Raw genomic sequence first — 14,720 nt, 5'->3', positions numbered from 1 at the left:
GTCCTTCTCTCTCTCTCTTTTCACTAAGAACCCAGGCTGGTTAAGTCGTCTCTCTCTCTCTCTGTCTCTTTTCACTAGGAACCCAGGCTAGTTAAGTCAACTGTGACTACATGCACTTCACCTCCAGCAAATAGTGCTTGCACACTCATTATGGTCCAGACACCAGCCGGATACTTTCACATGCAGTAACGCAGTAAATTTGCACAATTATCTGGGCAGGGAGCACTGCTCCTCCCATTGTACAGATGGGGAAACTGTGGCCCAGGTAGGTCACGTGATACAACTAATAAACGGGATCGTTGGCTCCATAGAGGAAAGATCCATTCTGTTCCGTTCATCGCTTGACTTCTAGCCGTTCGCATAGAGGAACTCAGTAGGTACGGGTTTGATAAGTGGGCATAAGTAAGCGGCAAAGCTGAGTCCAAACACAGGCCTTCTGACGCCCCCACCTCATGTCCTGTGCTAATATCTAGTGAATTTTAATGAGGTTAATTTAATGGTATTCGTTAATTAAATTGGTAGTAATTAATATTAATATATTATGTGTTCCATTGAAGTTCGTTCTTTCTTGTTAGAAATGTTAAGGCTCGGGGTGTCTGGGTGGCTCAGTCGGTTAAGCATCCGACTTCGGCTCAGGTCACGATCCCATGGTTCGTGAGTTCGAGCCCCGCGTCGGGCCCCGTGCGGACCGCTCGGAGCCCAGAGCCTGCTTTGGATTCTGGGTCTCCCTCTGTCTCCGCCCCTTCCCCGCTCATGTCCTGTCTCTCTCTGTCTCGAAAATAAACATTTAAAAAAATGTAAAAAAAAAAAAAAAAGAAATGCTAAGGCTTTTCCACATCGTCTTAACATTTCGGGGTCTCCGAGACCACCCCCGAGGCTGACGATTTGCTAGCAGGACTCCCAGACTCCGCATATGGTGGAAATCACGGCTGTGATTTGTTGCAGAGAAAGGAGACGGAGTTCCGTCTCCCAGGGGGGCCGCACAGCACACACTTAATTCCCCCAGCAGTGCGGTGAATCATCCCCCAGGGAAGCCCGTTAGAGACAGCGCCCTGGGTGTTCACCGGGGACTGTTCCCAGCGGCACCCTCTGCCTGGTACCTCCCGGACTTCCAGACTCCCGCGGGGAGACTGATGGTCGGCATAAATCACAATGTTTGTACAAACAGTCCAGGCACAGTGAGCCCCCCTTATCAGTTAGGGAGTGGGGGGGGGCTCCCGAAATCCAGGTTCCCAGACACCAGCCGCCGACCAGCCCGGCCAGCAGGCCTCTCTTGAGGAGGACGGCCTCCGGCCTGCTGCCTCATCACTTTTCCACCCGCGGGTGGACTCCCTCCCAGCCTGCCGGTTCTTGGGTCCAAGCTCTCCCTGGTCTCGGGAGCAAGGCCTTTGCGCTGTCCCTCTGGGCCATCGGGGCCCGGAAGGCCTACTTTTCATGGAAGACATTTCCCTTTCCCCCAATGTGCGTGATCGTCACGCAAGCGTTTATGGCCCCGAGTGTGGCTGTTTTCCATCCCTTAGTTCGCCCTGCAGTGAGGTGGCGGGAATGAGCCCCTTTTGCAGATGAGGAACCAGGCCTCAGCTAAGAGGCGACAGTTCTGGCCTCCCGACCTCCAGCCTCGGTCCCTTTCCTCTTCGGGAGCCACCTCCCTGAGTTGGGGCCTACGTGTGTGTCGCTTCTCCTGCTGTCTGCTTACCGCTTTAAAAACTCCTCTCTTAGAAGAAACGGGTAGGTTTCGGCACAGAGGAAGTTTCCGGTCACCACCTCGCGTCGGAAATTACAAATTTCTCGAAAAAAAGAAGGCGGCAGCCATAAAAGTGAACACAAGGATAAAACATTAGGTTTGAGACGGTCAGGGCAAGTTGTCTGTGTTGTTTGGTCTGGAGGGGGGGGGGTGGGCAACCAGTGGCAAACGTCACTGTGCACTCAGAGAAGCCTCGTGGGCACAAGAGCCTTCGGGGAAGCTTGTGTCCCCCCCCGCCCCCCCGAAGGGCCTGGAGCCAGCGGGGAGGCCCCGGTGCCCCGGCAGTTCAGCCCTGATGCCTGCGCTCTGAGCGGGACCAGGGACGCGGGTTTGGGGGCTTCCCGGGGCGCGAACCCGGGCCCCTCACCGTGCTGTTCCTACAGGTCACCGGGATCCCCATGAACTGCTCTGTGAAACTACAGCTGAGCCTGTACGTCAAGGCCATCAAAGGCATCGGGTGAGTGGGTCCGGGAGGAGGGGCCGCGTGGCTTGTTTGGGGGCCGGGACCTGGGACTGGGGTTGGGGGGGGGGACACGTCCCCAGGGACCCCGCACGTGGGGAGGGAGACGCTCCTCCCGGATGTGCCGGCTGGTCCCCGCCCCGGAACCCCCGCTTTTTCTGTCTTAACATCTGTCCCCCAGATTCAGCAGACTCTTCTGTCCAAGCGGTTTCCCACTCAACAGAAAACTGGGGGAAAAAAAAAAAAAAAAATTAAATCCTGGCAAAAGCAAGTCTTTGAAAATGGAAACTCACCCAACAGGCATTTTACAGTGTGACTCTTCCCTTTGTGGGAGGAATATTTTAAGCCCTGATATTCCTTTCTGTTTCGCTTTATTTCCGTGTCGCATCGTGGCCTTACCGAGATACAATTCACATACCGTTACGCTCACCCTTTTCAAACGTACAACCCGGTGACTGGAGGCAGATCCGTGGAGTCGCGCAGGGCCGTCGCAGTCCGTCACCCCCAAAGATACCCCGTGTCCGTTAGCAGCCGCCCCCCACCTCCCCCAGCCCCTGGCAGGCCCTGACCTACTTTCCGTGCCTCTGGATTTGCCTGTGCCGGAAACGTCCCATAAATGGAAGCGTAGGAGCCGTGGCCTTTGCCGTCTGGCGTCTCTCACCGGCGTCGGGGCTCATCCGAGGCGTAGCAGGTGTCCAAGCGTCTTCCGTTTTATGGCCGAATCCTGTTCCGTTGGACGCACACGGCGTGTTTTCTCGCTCAGTTGAGGGGCATCTGGGTCTCTGTCGCTTTTGGCCGTCGTGAGTAGCGAACGTGCCCGTATATGTTGCCGGTGGGTGCACACGCTTTCGATTCCCTTGGGCAGACACGTGGGGGCGGATCCCTCGCCGGGCGTCGCGGGAACTCTGCGTTCAGCGTTGGAGTTGCTGTTTTGCACGGCAGCTGCCCAGTCGGCCTTCCCGCCGGCAGCGTGGGAGCCGTCGGGCCCCCACGATCCTCGCCAGCTGCGGTTGGAACGAGGGGGCTGGGCGAGGGGCTGCGCCGGTTTAGTCGTGGTGGTGGGGTCTGGCTTCTGTGGTTTTGTTTTGTTTTGTTTTGTTTCTTTACGCATATTTGGAATAGTTTCATTAAAAAAAGCTTCCCCTACAAAGATTCCTGGGCTGCAGGAATGTGAGCATCTATCTCGCCGGCTTTGTAAAATGCCTTTCAGCTGGAAAGAACACGCTCCTCTCTTAGGCTCCCGCCCTGGCTTTTTATCTGGGTGTTTGGGGGCTGTCCGAGGGTGTGCTAGGTGGTGAAATGGCACAGGGGGTTCACCAGGCGCCTGCCCTCCCCCTGACCCCGGAGCTCCGGCTCTGGGGCCTGCATCACTTCGTGGGGGGCCAGCAGGTGACTAGGAGAAGCCGGGCAGGCCGGTGGGGATGGGGCCCAGGACCCGCCCCTCCCCAGCACCAGGGGGCTCACGCCGGCTGTGGGCCCCATCGGGTGCATTTTCAAAGGCGTTTCTCAAAATCTGGATTTTAACCAGCACTCTCTTAACTTTCACCTGTGGGAAGTGAATTTGAATCCCCGACAAACGTTGCTCAAGTCAGCAGGACCCCCGGGGGCCGCTGGATTCTGCGTGGTGGGGACTCCCGGGCCTCTACCCTGACCTGACCTCTCTGGGCCTCTGGGTGCCGGGCGACACAGCTGTCTGACCACCCCCCCTCCCCCCCCACTCCTTCTGGCCTCGAGGGAACCGGTCTAACAGCGGTGCCTCCCGCCAGCCCCGAGGGCCAGTGGCCGTGGGAAAAAGCCGGAGACACAGCTGCCCGCACGGAGAGCTATTTCGCTGCGGCTCGTCTGGGGGACTCTGGCGCCCCATCCTCGCAAGATCCAGACAGCTGGGTTGCGTGCTCTTTGCCCTGAACTTACACCAGTTCCTACAAACTCAAATAAGAAGGGGCCAGCGTGGACTTCCTGTTGTGTTTCTCTAGTGTTTTCTGTGTGTCGCCTCCGCGGCGGGTGCCGTATAAACTCGTTGCCCTGCACGACACTCTGTGTCTCAGGCGGCCCGAGAGAGTTCTGAGAGTGGTGACTGAAGGATTTTGGCCATTCGTGCCGACTCTGGTTCTGTCCCCCTGGTGGGTCCCCTTTCCCCTCCGTCCGGCTGTGCCTTCTTTAAGCAGACCCCAAAACGGTGAAGCTGAAGAATATTTTGGCCCGTTTGTTCGCTGGTAACGAACAACAGCGACGACAGTAACGAGCTTGGAGTGGTTTCTATAGGGTGGGTGTTCTTCTGAGCACTTTTCACGGGGCCGCATTCAGTGCCAGTGCAGTCCCCGCTTGGCGGAGGAGACACAGGGAGGGTAGGTCGCGTGCCCAAGGTCACACAGCTAGTCAGTGCTGTGTCGGGGGGACCCCAAGACAGACCACCGTCCGGTTCGATGATTCAGTGGGGACACCCAGGACCCCGAACATAGTTGTACTCGTGGCTGTGATTGATTACGGAGGAAGGAGTCAAGCAAAATCAGCGAAGGAAAAGGTGCGTGGGGTGAAGTCTGGGGGAGCCAGGCAGAATCTTCCAGAACCCTCTCCTGGGACAGTCACATAGGACGCCCTTAATTCCCCCAGCATTGAGTTGTGACAACGCACGCGAAGTGTCTTCTACCAGGGAAGTCCATTAGGGACTCAGCGCCCAGGGTATTTATTGGGGCCTGGTCACGTAGACACCCTCTGGCGTGGACCCAGCCTCCAGACTCTCCAAAGGAAAGCAGGAGGTGCTGGGTGCATTACCATCCCGAATTAGTGTGGGCTTTTGTTTCTAAAAGGCACCGGTGGGCATCAGCCAGGTCGCTGGCAGTCCCCCCGGCCCCCCACCGTGTAGGTGACGTGAGTTTTTAATTCAAAAAGATGTGAGCAGATCGCCGAGTTGCTCCCTGCCAGGAAATACCCCTCTCTCAAGCCGGCACCAATCCAGTCCTTGCAAAATCAAATCCCTGCTGATCTGGACCCTACGATCACATGTCCAAAGCTGCCTGACATAAAAAACATGCTGACAAAACTCACAATGTTTTGGTCTTATTTCCAGACAAACAGGGAAGATCGAGCCAGTAGTCCTGCCGTTGATGTGGTTTGAGGAGGTGAGAGGCTGTCTCACGTTGCCTGCGGGGGAACCGTTGGGCGTGGTGTCTGGGACCCCAGGGAGGGGCCGGTGTGGGCTTTTCAGGAGGGGGGCTGTTTGTGGAGGAGGGGAGGCTGGGCTGGGAGCTGGAAGGGGGGGGGGCTATAAAACCATCTGTTAGAAGCTTCCTGAGGTCCAAGCGCTTTGTATCAATTATCCCACGGAGTTGAAAGGATCACTTGAGGTGAGGAAGACAGAAGCTGCATGAAAATGTGAAGCTCTATCTGGCCCAGGGTGTAATTTTGTAAATGCACTTGACCACTTCTCCGGAGAGGGAGGAAGTTGCTTTTCAGAGTGTCAGCTTTTCTTTTTTTAAAAAAACTTTTTAATGTTTATTTTTGAGAGAGAGAGAGGACGGGGGGGGGGAGGAGCAGAGAGACAGGGACACAGAATTCGAAGCAAGCGCCAGGGTTTAAGCCCTCGTCGGGTCTCGAACCCACGAACCTTGAGATCCTGCCCAGAGAGCCGAAGTTGGATGCTTAACCAACTGAGCCCCCCAGCCGCCCCCTAGGGTATCAGCTTTTCCCTTGAACTTTCTCTCCTCCCAGCTTTTCAGGGTTCCTTCTGGCCAGCTTTTTTTTTTTTTTTTTTTTTTTTTTTTCAATCTATGAAATTTATTGTCAAATTGGTTTCCATGGCCAGCTTGTTTTCAATCAGGCAGAGCTCACCTCACAGGCTGGGCCGGTTGTGGGAGGCGGAGCTCTGCCTCATGGCCCCGCCCTCCCGGGGAGCCTCAGAGCCCGTCACCTTCAGGGAGTTAGGACAGAGAACTAGAGAATCCGCGGGCAGGTGTCTATGGGCCGGGCCGGAAGTCGCGGCATACTGGGCCCGCCTCCTGTTGGCCGGAACACGATCACGTGGCCCTGTCCGGCTGCAAGGGAGTCTGGGAAATGTAGTCCCGCGTGGGGCCCCGAGGGAACGGAGGCCCCCCGCAGGCTCCATCACAAGCTCTGGGAGGGTGGCGGCCGTGAGACGGGTAAGGGGCGGGGGGCCTGGAGGTGGCGTGGCGCGGCCTCCGTGTCCCGGGGCCTGCCGAGTGCGGCCCAGCCTGTTAGTCTGTTGTTCTCCATCCCCAGAGCGGGGCAATGGAAGGTGAGCCCCTGCAGACCTTCTACACCCAGCTGGTGTTGGTGCCCAGTGTGCTACACTATGCCCAGTACGTCCTCGTCGGGCTGGGCTGCGTGCTGCTGTTCATCCCCATCATCCACCAGATCCGGAGCCAGGTAGGTGGCGGCTGGAGGGAGGCCCGGGCCGAACGGCCCCCTGCTCGCCTGTCGGGGTAAGCGGGACTCGGATGGGCTCGCCCGGCCGTTCCTCCAGTCGCTCCCGCAGACGCCCTCAGCTTGGAGCCCGCCTTGGGCAGCGGTGCCATGTCTCTGCCTGGGGCAGGGGAGCTGCCCTGCGTCTCTGCCTCACTCGCGTCCCGCATTTACCACTTTTTTCTGCCTGTCCCGGGAGGCCTGGGGACCCTCCCTTGGAGGGGCTTTGGGTGGGTTCTGGTCATGAGACCTGGTCCTTGAATGGTTTGCTCGTCAAGTCAGCACCTGCTGGGTGCCAGGTTCACGGCCGTGAACGAGACAGACACGGTCCCGCCCTGGGGGCACGTGGCTTGCGTGTTGGGGAGACAGAAGACGACCAAGTAAATAGAAAAGATCACTCCGCCGATGATAAAGGTGGCGGGACACGTGACAGGTTAGCGCTGTCCGCTAGAAATCCGTGAGCCGCATCCGGGATTGGAAACTTAGATTTTTTAGTCGCCCCATCCAGTAAAAAGAAATCGATTTTAATCCTAGATTTTGTTTAATCCGGATAGGCCCGAAATATGGCCGTATGAACATGCAATCAACATGAAAAATACAAATTTAACTGTATTTTACATTATTTTTTTTTACGTTAAGTCTTTAAAATCTGCTGTGTGTTTTAACACTTACGGCAGGTCTTGAATCGGACTCACCCCATTTTTTTATTTATTTATTTTTAAATGTTTATTTATTTTGAGAGAGAGAGAGCAGGGGAGGGATAGGAGAGGGTGAGAGCGAGAGAGAGAGAGAATCCCAAGTAGGCTCTGTGCCCAGCGCATGGAGCCTGACACGGGGCTCGATCTCTTGACAGTGAGACCGTGATCTGAGCCGATATCAAGATTTGGACACTTAACTGGCTGTGCCACTCGGGCGCCCCTAGACTCACCCCACTTAAAAGACCTAACAGCACTATGTGGCTACTGGACCAGGGAGCATTGTATTCAAGAGGGCTGGGGACAGCTATAGAGAGCATCCGGAAAGCCTTCCCCGAAGAGGCAGAATTTAGGCTTAGATGTGAATGCTAATGAGGCAGTCAGCACAGAGTCACAGAAGGAGTGCTTCAAGCACAGGAATAGCCAGTGCAAAGGCCCTGAGGCGGGGATGGGCAAGGCGTGTGGGAGGGGCCTTGGGCCCCCGCAGCACCTGCTTTCTTGCTTCAGCTTTGGCAAACAACTCTTCTGTTTTCTCCTCTTTTTGGGGGGTGGCTTGCACGCTTGCTTGCTCGCTGGGGGCAACGATAAACCTTCCCAGGCTCCTAACATAGGTTTCGGACCCTTAACCCGATGTGCCTTCCAAATTCCCCATCCTTTAGGGGGAAAGGTTGGCCCTGGTGCCAGGGTGCCAAGGCCCCGGAGCTCTCATCATGCCAGTGCTCTGGTGTTTGAGTCCCTGGTGATCGAGGGGTGTAAGCAGCCTGTTGGGGGCCCAGGGAGACCGGGCTGAGCAGACCTCGTGCTCTAGGGAGCGCAAGGAAACTCCCTATAGTTTTTTGACTGATTTACGCTAGGAGGGTGGAGGGGACCAGAAGCCAAGGCTCCCAGCCTGTGGATCCCTCCTTGGGTGCTTCCAGCAGTGAAGGTGTCCTGTCACAGCCAGGGGACCCAGTGGACTGGCTGGATCTGTCCTCTCTGTCTCCTAAGTGTCCGTCGGAAGCCAGAGGGGGAAGGAGAATGAGGAAGCACGTGTGAAATCACTGGCTAAGGCCCCTTCCCTCCAGGCCTCCAGGCCTCACCGCCCTCGGACCCAGTAAGGACGTCTGTTTTCACTGAGGACGCAGTCCCTACAGGTGTCACTGGAAGCCAAATAATGGAAATTTATCCCATTATGTATTTTTTTTGCGGGGGAACTTAGCAGGCATTAGGCCTTACGTGTTTTTTTTTATTTTTTTAATGTTTATTTTCGAAGGAGAGAGAGACAGAGTATGAGCGGGGGAGGGGCAGAGAGAGAGGGAGACAAGGAATCCGAAACAGGCTCCAGGCTCTGAGCTGTCCGCACAGAGCCCGACGCGGGGCTCGAACTCACAGACTCTGAGATCATGACCTGAGCTGAAGTCGGACGCTTAACCGACTGAGCCACCCAGTCGCCCCTAGGCCTTCCGTGGTTTTATGTGATTTGTCCTGATTTTAAGAAAATAATCATCATCACATGCTGGTGAACTCAGCACATTTTAATTGCCGAGAAATTTTTCTTCTCAAGTTGTTCTTTTCAAATAACCAAGCTGTTTCTGGTCCCTTTAAAACGCCACCTGCTCAGCCCGCGGGTTCTTGGCCAATACGCCCTGTCCACCGTGGCCCGTCTCCCCACCCTGGCTCCCGTCCAAAGCCTGAATGTTCGGGCCGACAGCCCCTGTTCCTGCGTGGCTAGTCTGTCCGACCAGGCGTGTTTCCCGAAGATACCCGCATTTCTGTCTCTGGTGAAGGGCACCCACTCCCCGCCCCCCACCCCCAATCTCAGCCTCTCTGGTCGTTAACGGTTGTTGGACTTAACACCCCGCTCTTTGCTTTTCGGCGATTGAAGAACCTTTTGCGTTTGGCTGCGGAGTCAACTATAAATTAGCTTGGTTATCTTCTAGGAGAAATGCTATTTATTTTGGAGTAGTAGTAAAAAGGGCTCAAAGGATAAGGAGGCCATTCAGGCCTATTCTGAATCCCTGATGACATCAGCACCCAAGGGCTCTGTGCTGCAAGAAGCAAGATTGTAGGTGGGTACCAGGTAACGCCTCGCCCCTCCCCCCCTCCCCCCCCCCCCCCCCCCCTCCCCCCCCAAAGTAAAAACAACTCTGGCGGCTTGACCCACTTTGGGCCTCACCCGTTTCTTCAGCCTAAACTTCTCCTGGGGTGTCTGCAGACCGTAAATTCGTACTTGTAGATTTTGCGGGTGGGGAACCCGCCCTTCTGACGTGAGGAGCAGTGCATGGCAGTTTCTTTGGCCCCCGGCGTGGTAGGGGACGGTGGAGGGCGATCGCGTTCCGCGGGCTGACGTGGTCGTTGCCCAGGTTGTCTTAGAAACGTAGGGTCCAGGCTTAGGCCACAGGTGCTTCTCAGACCTCTGGTGCAGGGGACTCCTCTGGGAATTTAAGCGGTTGGCTCAAAATTGAGACATTGAGACCCCTGCACATCCTTCTAGAACTCCCCCCCCCCCGCCCCCCTGCCCTGGAATAGAGTCACACGGATGGAGCCCCGGGATCTGTGTTTTCATGGACCCCCCCCTTGCCCCCCCCACCCCCACGACAAGGGGATTCTGATGCGGACGATCCAACATTTGAGAAACACGAGTCTCAATACATCTGGGAGGACTGACCGAGAAAGAAAGAACGTAAGCACCAAGTGGGCACCGACCGGGTACCCAGGATTCAGCCCGAGAGGGTAGCTTGGCCAGACGCAGCAAAAACAGACGCACAAACACGCCCCCCGCCCCCACAGGAAACAGGAACGACGAAGGGGTCCCGGTGAGAGGTGGACGTTTGGTAAACGGTGACTAGGGTTTAGGGTAGGTGTGTCCCATGCCGTCACTGGGACGCACGTGGGTTTTGGACCTCTGATAACAGCTGTCACTTTGGCTTCTCAAAACTGCACCGCCCCCTCGAGCTTCTGGGGCTGCGCGGGCTCGGGTTGAAGTAGGCTTCTTTGGAGCCACGGAAGGAGGGGGAGGCCGCCGCCCTGCTCTTTGGGGCCAGTTGGCTGCCTCCAGTCGGCGTCGTTTGCCAGGGCCGGAGGCGGAAAGAAAATAGAAAATGCGAAGTCGTGAGCACAGGCCTGTTTGTGTTGACAGGTGCGAGGAGGCGGAGGGAGGGGCAGCTGTGTCCCCAGCCAGGCCCTGGGGGGGCTCCTCCTGACAACTGGGGAATAGGAGGCTGGGGCCTGAGCACGTCAGGGTGTCCCAGGGCTGGACACCCAGGACGCGGGGTGTCCTCCTGAGAACACGGCCCCCGGGCTTGGAGACTAGTCCCCCTTTCCTTCCAGTGTCCCCCCACCCTCTTCCCAATAACACAGAAACAAAACTGGGGTCTCCTCTGTATCTTGCCCCCAGAATCCAGTTTCCAAGTTGTTAGGGAAGTTTCTGACTTAGAGAGATTCTAGTGCCCTGCCTCGCAGAAGGCAGCTCGGCCTCCAGGCCAGATGATGCTGCCTCTGCCCCTGGTGGGGTACTTGGGGAAAGCAGTGCCCTGTAGGCTCTGGTTTGGGAGCCGGGCACCTGGGAAGTGACCATGGTCCTGCAGACCTGGAACCCCGGCATGGTGGCCCCAGCCTGCACGGAGCCTCAGCCTGGGTCCCTGGAGGAGGCCCCCCACCTTGCCTCGTACCTGGGCATGGGAGTGGTCTTGAGGGGCGGCCTTGCCTGGGAGAGAGCAGGACATGGGGCCTCCACTAGCCCGGAAGGGTGTTCTCATGTCGAGAAGGAAGACGGCCACTCTTGGGCAGACCTGGCCAGCTCTAGGGCAGAGGGCTTGGCAAACGGAACATGATAACCCATTTGCCATGCCTTTGTGCAGTGAACATCTTAGACAACCGTACATGGAAACCCTTCAGGGAAATATTCCTGGACCTGTCCTACCTTCTCAGTGATTTCTCTCCTGTTCTAAGTCTTCACTCCTCAGCTAAATGAAAGTGGAAGGAAATAGGAAGAGGAGGAATGTGGTTCACCTTCTGGTTCCTTGCGGATCTGTTACATGTGTCTTCCTTGGGATGGATCAGGGCCCCTGTCACAGCCTGGGATTAGTTTCCCTTTGTACTTCTGAGCAAGGCTTTCTTAAGTTGTGATTCTTTGGGCCACGTTGCTGAGGTTCTGGGCACCCCTGGGTGTCCCCATGCGGTCTCTCTGTGGTGGAAGGGAGGGGTGCAAGGCTGGTCTCACTCTGGCCTGGCCTCCCTGCCCCTCCCCCCATTCCTGCCCCTGGCTTGAATGTGGCTCAACCCTGGAAGCCTTAGATCTGTCCCAGAGGGAGGGAGAGGGACAGGGGTCCAAGCCTTCCCTGTGTCCTGCCCACCTGGGGGTGGTAGACACGGGAGGGCGGGAAGCGGTTGATTTTCTTCACTGCCTGGAGAAGCAAGCCCTTGGGGTTTGGGAATGAGGCACAAGTGGCCACAGGCCCTCAGGGTGTCCTGGCCACACTGCTGGGCCCCGAGGCCTCTCTCTTCTTCAGGGCTCAGACGGATGATAAGCCTCCTATCAACGTTGCTCTTTTTTTTTAATGTTTATTTATTTTTGAGAGAGAGAGAAAGAGACAGAGCACCAGCAGGGGAGGGGCAGAGAGAGAGGGAGACCCAGAATCTGAAGCAGGCTCCAGGCTCCGAGCTGTCAGCACAGAGCCCGATGCCGGGCTCGAACCCATGAACCATGAGATCATGACCTGAGCTGGAGTCGGATGCTTAAGCGACTGGGCCACCCAAGCGCTCCTCAGCATTGCTGTCTTTTTTTTTTTTTAATTTATTTATTTATTTTTTTTTTTACCATTTATTATTGAGAGACAGAGCATGAGCAGGGGAGGGGCAGAGGGAGAGAAATTGAGAGAGAGAATCCCAAGTAGGCCCCGTGCTGTCAACGCAGAACCTGATTTGGGGCTCGAACTCACGACCGTGGGACCCTGACCTGAGCCGAAATCAAGAGTCGGACGCTTAAGCGGTTGACTGAGCCACGCAGGCGCCCCAACAGCATTGTTAACATCTCGTCCTGGTTGTTCACCTTTTCCCCCAGAGGCAGCCATTGCCGGGAATTTGGTGCGTGGGCTTTTCCCCTCTAAGTCTGTACACATATATCCACGAACAAGAGACGACTAACAAAGTTGTCCCCCTGCTGTCATGGCACATGGGTCACTCTGCCGCTGGCTTTCCTTTCCTCGGGTTTCTGTTTGTGAAAGCTGTCCAGGCTCAGTGCCGTCCTGTGACTGTATTTTAAAAGTGCGTTTCTTCTGTCGGTGGACATTTAGGTGGTTTCCAGTTTCTGGTTAACAGTATGGCATGTAAGCCCTGGATTCCCGGCCTTGCCCTTCTCACTGTGTTAGGCAAGTCCCTTTGGGCCTCGGTTGTCCCACCTCTGAAATGGGGCGAGGGCAGTGTCCAGTGAGAGAGGGGGGGGCCTCGTAACCGCGTTCCGGGGGGGGGGGACGCTGTATGTCACTCCGGGCTTTTCTCCTCTCCGGCTTGATAAGTGGGCGCTGCGGAGGGGGACACGGAGGGGGACACGGAGGGGGCTGTTTCCGTGCGGGAGGGTGTGGGGGCGGGGCCGGGGGTGTGGGTGGGGCTTGGTGACCCCCCCCCCCCCCCCCTCTCTCTCCACAGGGTCCCAGACCGGGTCCCAGAGACGTCACCAGCCAGCCCAGCGTGGCCACTGAGCCGGACCGGCTCCCCAGCCCCTGCACCCCGCTTCTTCAGGACTCCCTCGGCGGACCGCCCACCAGTCCCAAAGCCTGAGCCCCCCCAGTTGCCACACGCGTGTCCGCGCGCTGCACACCCCCCGGCACGTGTCCACACGCGAGTACGCAGGCGTGCGCAGACACACTCAGGGATGGAGCCGCCGCTGAGGAGACTCAGGGCATCGTCAACCAGGGCCGTCTGGAACCTTCTGTCCGGGTGACCCACAGTGCCGCGGGCACCGGGTCCCCTCCCCCGACTGAGCCGGGCCCCGGGCTCCGGAAGACCCCCCCCCCCCCCCCCCCCCCCCCCCCCGGGGCCCCCTCCACCAGCCACGACCCAGACGCCCGGTCCCTGCAGGACACGCCTTTCACTACTGTCCCCAGACCCAGCCCGGGAAGGCAGACTTCTCGTGCCAAAGCCCTGCGGGCCTGGGGGGGGGGGGGGGGCGCCCCGAGCTTTGGCCGCGCGCGTGCCCCCCGGGCTGCGGGCCGGGCGGCGTCACGCGGGCCCCAGCAAGCGGCGTGACCGCGACCGGCCTGTCCCGGTTCCGCGGGCCGACCCGGATCTGCCCAGAGTTGCCGCGGGTGCCGCCCGGGCCGCCCGGGGCCCCCTCCTCCCGCCTAAACTGACGTCATCCTGTGTACTGAGCCGGCCGCTCCCGGGTGGGGGTGGCGGGGGGCCCTGCCCCGAGTCGCCCCGCACGAGGGCCCTCGGCCCGGTCGGTGTGGGTGTCCCGTCTGGTCCGGGGCAGGCCTCTGCCTCTTTTCTACTGCCAGAGAAATGAGTTTTATCGTCTTTTAAAAGTAATTCACTATTGAAGTAATAAACCTTTTGTAAACGTTAAAGCGGGCGTCGGTGACAGCCTGTTTGTGGGGGAGTGAGGGGCTTCTGGAAAATTCTGGGCTCTTCCTGGTCAATAGCCCCTTTCTGGTAGCTGTTCTGTAGGAGCTGGGCTGCTACCTGCCTGCCTCTTTCTCTTTCTCCCTTCCTTCCTTCCTTCCCTCCTCCTTTTCTTTTTTCTTTTCTTTTCTTTCTTCTTTTTCTTCTTTCCTTCCTTTCTTTCCTTTTCTCTTTTTTCTTCTTTCTTTCTTTCTTTCCTTTTTTCTTTCCTTTCCTTTCATTTTCTCTTTTCCTCTCTCTCTCTCTCCTTTTGTCCCTTCCTTCCTTCCCTCCTTCTTTCTTTTCTTTTCTTCTCTTTTTTCTTTCTTTTCTTCTTTTTCTTCCTTCCTTTCTTTCCTTTTCTCTTTTCTTTCTTTCTTTCTTTCTTTCTTTCTTTCTTTCTTTCTTTCCTTTTCTCTTTCCTTTCCTTTCATTTTCTCTTTTCCTCTCTTTCTCTCTCTTCCTTTCTTTCTTCCTTTTCTTTCAACGTTTATTTATGTTTGGTGGGGGGAGTGGAGAGAGAGAACTCCAAGCAGGCTCTGCACTGCCAGCCCAGAGCCCAATGTGGGGCTCGGGCCCCACTAACGGTGACCTCATGACCTGAGCCATAATCAAGACTCGGACGCTTAACCCCCTGAGCCACCCAGGTACTCCTCTTTTTACTTTTCCATCTGAGAGACAGAGAGACAGAGAGAGAGAGAGAGAGAGAGCAATCGCAAGCAGGGGAGAGGGGCAGAGAAAGAGAGGCTCCATGCTTAACGCAGAGCCCGACTCGGGCTCGATCTCGTGAACTGTGAGATCGTGACCTAAGCCGAAACCA

At 56.9% G+C, this 14,720-nt stretch overlaps 1 protein-coding gene across 8 annotated transcripts in view; it reads left to right on the top strand.

The window, feature by feature from the left end:
• SCARB1 (scavenger receptor class B member 1) overlaps positions 1–13,866 on the top strand; it is a 500,386-nt gene extending 486,520 nt beyond the window's left edge. For 5 of the 8 annotated variants that reach the window (XM_049620666.1, XM_049620664.1, XM_049620667.1 and 2 more), the window contains 4 exons: positions 2,128–2,201; positions 5,275–5,326; positions 6,444–6,590; positions 12,947–13,170. In XM_049620666.1, coding sequence (XP_049476623.1) covers positions 2,128–2,201; positions 5,275–5,326; positions 6,444–6,590; positions 12,947–13,078 — 405 coding nt within the window. In that variant the 3' untranslated portion in view covers positions 13,079–13,170. Of the gene's footprint in view, positions 1–78; positions 309–2,127; positions 2,202–5,274; positions 5,327–6,443; positions 6,591–9,240; positions 9,370–12,946 lie in introns of those variants that run through there. The other 3 variants (XM_049620661.1, XM_049620662.1, XM_049620668.1) reach the window with 3 other exon arrangements.
• The last annotated feature ends 854 nt before the right edge of the window (positions 13,867–14,720 follow it).

The sequence above is a fragment of the Panthera uncia genome, assembly GCF_023721935.1.
Source record: "Panthera uncia isolate 11264 chromosome D3 unlocalized genomic scaffold, Puncia_PCG_1.0 HiC_scaffold_9, whole genome shotgun sequence".
Lineage (NCBI taxonomy): Eukaryota > Metazoa > Chordata > Mammalia > Carnivora > Felidae > Panthera > Panthera uncia.
Note: the sequence above shows the minus strand (reverse complement) of the source record. Positions and strands in the feature narration are given on the sequence as shown.